The 5,647-nt window shown below is 46.0% G+C and overlaps 1 protein-coding gene across 1 annotated transcript; it reads left to right on the top strand.

The window, feature by feature from the left end:
- Positions 1 to 3,722: 3,722 nt before the first annotated feature.
- On the top strand, positions 3,723 to 4,413 carry LOC141817462 (uncharacterized). The gene is made up of 2 exons (XM_074705101.1): positions 3,723 to 4,299; positions 4,388 to 4,413. Exons 1-2 carry the CDS (start codon positions 3,723 to 3,725, stop codon positions 4,411 to 4,413), a joined length of 603 nt encoding a protein of 200 aa, XP_074561202.1.
- Positions 4,414 to 5,647: the final 1,234 nt, after the last annotated feature.

Raw genomic sequence — 5,647 nt, 5'->3', positions numbered from 1 at the left:
ACCGCCAAATGGGCTGGGCTTATTACGATTCAAACGTATGACTTTCAAGTATAAAGAAGCTAAGAAATTTTCTATGCAATACAAATATTTCCATGTTCAGGTAGTTTCTGCTTAAGTACATGACTTCATAACTACAAGTTATTTCCTGTTTAATTACTAAGAAAGCATGCAATGATTTCCGTTGTTTTGTGAGATTAGGTATGTACTTACTAAGCTTTGCTTATAGTTGCATTCCTTATACTGCAGATAGAGGTAAGAAAAGTGTTAAGCAACGGGAGGCAGCAGGAGCAGTGTTTGGTGTGTGTGGCGGCGGAACCGCGGATTAGAATAAATAAATGAATAAACACCTTATATGTAACACCCCAAATTCTTCATGTAATGTCATGACGATGTATGAACATTTTTATGAAGAAATGTCGTATTGGGCTAGACTCGATGGGCTTGGATGTGGGCTAGTAAAAGTACATAAAGGAGGTGCAAAAGGAGGGAGCAAGGATCGAACCTTGGACCTCCCACCTGCACTAACCCTTGCTTAACCCATTTGCCCTAATGCAGGTGTTGGGCACGCCCGTGCCAAATGGCACGGGCAGGGCGTGCCAGACACTGGGCGAAACCTGCGTGAGGCTGGGAACGACACGGGCGTGCCAATTGGCACGGCCCGGGCGTGTCCGGCTCTGGAAAGGCAATGGACTAGGCGTGCTGGTGTTGGGCACGCCCGTGCCAATTGGCACGGGCAGGGCGTGCCAAGCACTGGCGGAATCCTGCGTTGGGCTGGGACGACACGGGCGTGCCAATTGGCACGGCCCGGGCGTGTCAGACTCTGGAAGGGCGTTGACGAGGCGTGCGGGCTGATTGGCACGGGCGTGTCATTCGGCACGGCCAGGGCGTGTCAAGCAACGAAGAGACATGTCTCTCCAAGCCCTAGTATAAATAGGAGTGGAAGGAAGGAGAAAAGGGAAAAAAAAGGACTTTCATTCTCGCCTCCTCTTTCCCCTCCACCGAAACCCTAGAAGGCTCTCCTCCCATTTTCGAAAAACAAACCCTAGGGTTCTAGCCTAGGACTTGAGAGGAAGAAGGCTCTCCCAAGGATACCACCCTCTACTAGGACCGAGAGCTCGGGAGGAATCCAAGCGAAGGAATCTACGCTTGCTCTTCGGATTGAGGGCACCCTACGATTAGAGAAGACGGATTCCAGCGGAAGGATGTAAGTATCCTCTCGCCTGCAGCATAATCGCTATCGTATGTCTTCTTGAATGATTCTTTCGGAACTCTAACTTCTCTACCTATGATTTTCGACCAAAGTATGGAAGACTAAGGTTTAGGCTTCATGACCATTCCGTTGTGTAATCTATGTTTAATATGTTGATTAACCTGCAGTATGATATGCATGCAAGGTGTTTGTGTGAATGCTTGACTACAAAACGCATGCAAGGTGTTTGTGTGAATGCTTGACTACAAAACCTTAAATCCCCTGCTTACCATTTTCGGCCAACCCTAGACTTAGGATTTGGAAGAATGATTTTAACCTAGGGAGCATGCTACCACTTACATGATATGACTATGTTAGGTGGCTGAACGTGACGTATGATTGAGCATGTCTAATAGCCCATGGGGCACCCTTATGATGTGAATGTGATGTGTATGATAACATGTTTGAAAGGATGCTCCATTATGAATGGGATCAAGAGCACCCCTTGTGTGGTGTGTCCCTAGGGGATCATGAGCACCCTTGAAGAGTGGTGTGTCCCTTGAGAGTGGAATAGGAGCACTCCTTAGCATTGATATATATATATACAAGCATGTTAAGTACTTTACTTTGAAAGTTGTGTACCCGACTCGGAAGGGGGTCGTTAAATAAATCCTGTGTACATGGTAACTAAGGACATGGCACGAGGTAGGACGGAAGAGTCCTGCTCTAATAAGTTGGTGGCTCGCTACCCCAATTCATTAGGGAACGCGCTATATGAGGTACAACAACTGGGCCCAATGAGATGGATGTATTTTAAGTATTATCCGTTATGGAACTCATTTTGAAAAGCATCCTTACTTATGTGATGATTATGCATGAGTTGTTCTATAATGATACTTAGAAATACTTGATGATAGTGATGCTTGATGCTTATGATGCTACGATGTTTATGTTGCTTATCTTGCTTATTGTGCACATGATGTATATTACTTTGATGGATTTTGCGAGTAGGACGGGATCCTTACTAAGCGTTTGCTTATTAGTTTTATTGTATCTTATGCTGCAGATAGCGGTAAGAAACATATAAACTGAAGGAAGAGGCAGAAGGGCTGATGTGTGGGGATGGTGGCTCGGGAAAGAGAAAAGATTCTCATATCTACTTATTTTGTTTAGAATCTTCGTTGTTTCCGCTTCACAAGTTTTAATGTACTCTGATGGCATGTTTATGACTATGAATGCGCTACTACTGTCATGTTAGATGTGTTGATGGAATTATCTCTATACTTGAGGATGTTTAGAATTGAACTGATACATGTGAATACATATAGAAAGATACTATCATCTAATTCCTGTCGTACACATGCTAATTATAATGCTTGAGACTTCCTATTCAAGTGCTTATGAATATTCCTTCAATGCTATGTCTAAACTATTAAATTGGAGTACTTGCAGTATGTTATGTCCCTGATCATGCCATGCTTCTATCATGTTCAAATCATGTGTAGATTAGTAAATCATGCTGTTAGATAATTGATATGTTAGATTGTAAACATCACTTGGTGGTTGTCTTCCTTCAAGCATGTTTAGTCTTGCATGTTTAGTTTTATTTTGTTGCAAATTTTATGCAAATGATTATGGATGAATGAGTTACGTAACCCCGCCCCGAGGGTAGATATAAGGGCGGGCGTTACAGGTTGGTATCAGAGCCAAGTTTTCCCCTCCACCACACACACATCAAGCTACTTCCTGCCGCTTCCAAGTAAGAGATTCTAACTCGCTTTACTTTATTCATGTACAGTAATACTTATATGAAATGATGGATGATTGCATAACAAGTAGTGTTAAATCTTATGCCTATCTAATTATTATCGGTATAATAGATATGGCTAGAGGACGTGGTACCAGGGGTGACCAGACAGTACCCCCACCGACAGCACCCCCACCTGAGGTGATGCAGGTGATCGCAGACCTGCAGCGTCAGGTGACTGAGCAACAACAGATTATTAACACTCTGATGACCCAGCAGGCGAACGCTGCTACTCCGCAGGGGAGCCAGAATGTTATACACGCCGAGCTTCCGACTGCCCAGGCGCCCCCGGACACTTCGACCAGAGTAGTCCGACAGGAGGCCTACTTGATACAGTGGCAGAGACTGAAGCCGGATAAGTTCTCTGGTGCCTGCGAGCCATGGGATGCCCAGTCCTGGCTCAAAACAGTTGAGAGCACGGTGGAACTATTAGACTGGCCAGAGCACGAAAAGGTTAAATGCGTCTCGTTCTGCCTCACCGGCGACGCTCGGATGTGGTGGGAACGAGTAAAGGCCAGGAGATCAGTGGACCAGATGACATGGAAGGATTTTGAGTCTGAGTTTCTGGAGGAATTCTTCAATATGAGGGTGACGAACCGACACTTTGATGAGTTCACCGAATTCCGGCAGGGAAATCTCTCTGTCAATGATGCCGTCCAGAAATTCAACCGACTGGCACGATTATGCCCGGAGCTGGTCAGTACAGAAAAAGAAAGAGTTCGACTAATGCTCAAGATGCTCAGGCCTGAGATCGCTCTGAGTGTAGCCGGTGGTGTTCATAGGCCACAGACTGCGGAGGAGCTGTTCAGCAGCGCCCTTAATACTGAGCACTATCTGAAGAGCATTAACCAACAAAACCAAGCGCTGACCGCCAACAAGAATCCCAGTCAGTCGGAAAACCAGAAACCTCCGAACAACAATCCCCACTGGAAGAAGAACCACAACGGAAAGAGGAAACCATGGAATAAGTCGGCCGGTGGTTCACAAGGCAAGAAGCCTAGGTACCCTCCTTGTGCCAACTGTGGGAAGATGCACCTAGGGACATGCCTATTGGGTCTCAAGAGATGCTTCATTTGCGGGAAGGAAGGACATTTCGCTAGAGGGTGTCCTACTGCAGCTAAGGCACCTCAGCAGCAGTATATACAGCATCAGGGTGCTCCTCCCCAGTTACACCAGATGCAGGCTGCTATTGATGGTACTCATATATGCCAGGGGCAATTGGAGGTCCCGCCTGCTACAACGAACGCCAGGGTTTTCTCGCTCACAAAGGAAGATGTGGCGACTGCCTCCACCGTTGTCACAGGTCAGATAGCTATTTACAGCCATTACGCTACTGCATTATTTGACACTGGGGCAACACATTCCTTTATTTCTATGCAATATGCTACAAGATATGATATGCCACTGCAAGGATTAGATTACAATTTTCTGACTACACTGCCCTCGGGTGAGGTGATGCCCTCTACCCAAGTGCTGCGTGCCGCACCGATCAGAATCGCAGATAGGGAACTCTACTGCGATCTGATAGTGCTTGATATGGCCGATTATGATCTGATATTGGGCATGGATTTCTTGAACAAATACGGCGCCTCTATTGAGTGCCGTGAACGAAAGGTTATATTCCGACCTGAGACGGGAATTCTATTCGAATTTATCGGAGAGCCGAGGAAGAGGGCAAGCAAATTCTTATCGGCTCTGAAAGCAAGAAAAATGTTGGAAAATGGGTGTTCTGGATTTCTAGCTCACGTGGTTAATACCAGCCCTACGGAGGGCCCGAAGCTAGAAGACGTCAAAGTCGTTTGCGACTATCCAGAGGTATTTCCTGATGACTTACCCGGGTTAGCACCTGAAAGAGATATTGAATTTGCTATTGATTTGATTCCTGGTACTAACCCCATCTCGAAGGCACCATACCGAATGGCGCCGGCTGAATTGAAGGAATTGCAAGGACAGCTACAAGAGCTACTTGACAAGGGACTTATCCGCCCTAGTCATTCCCCCTGGGGAGCTCCCGTACTGTTCGTCAAGAAGAAAGATGGGTCGATGCGTATGTGTATCGACTATCGGGCGCTAAATAACGTGACCATCAAGAATAGGTACCCTCTTCCCAGGATAGATGACCTGTTCGATCAATTAAAGGGAGCTACGGTTTTCTCTAAGATCGATCTGAGATCGGGGTATCACCAAGTCAGGGTGAAAAAGGAGGATGTACCGAAAACGGCTTTCCGGACGAGATACGGACATTATGAGTTCGTAGTGATGCCGTTTGGGGTTACTAATGCTCCGGCTATGTTCATGGATCTCATGAATCGGGTTTTCTCGGCATTCCTGGACAGATTTGTGATCGTCTTCATCGACGATATCCTTATTTATTCGAGGACCCCCGAAGAGCATGCAGAACACCTGAGTATAGTATTACAGATTCTTCAGAAGGAACAACTGTATGCTAAATTCTCGAAATGCGAATTCTGGCTGAATCAGGTGTCATTCTTGGGACATGTTATCTCCAAAGAGGGTATAATGGTGGACCCATCCAAAATCGAAGCTGTGAGTAACTGGTCCAGACCCAAGAATGCCAGCGAGATCAGAAGTTTTCTGGGGCTAGCAGGCTATTATAGAAAATTCGTAGAGAACTTCTCTCGGATTGCAGC

Source organism: Curcuma longa, unplaced genomic scaffold, assembly GCF_044706935.1.
Source record: "Curcuma longa cultivar G26 ecotype Majalengka, Jawa Barat unplaced genomic scaffold, ITB_CL_G26_1.1 contig_20607, whole genome shotgun sequence".
NCBI classification, from domain to species: Eukaryota; Viridiplantae; Streptophyta; class Magnoliopsida; order Zingiberales; family Zingiberaceae; genus Curcuma; species Curcuma longa.
This window is presented reverse-complemented; position numbering and strand designations above follow the sequence as displayed.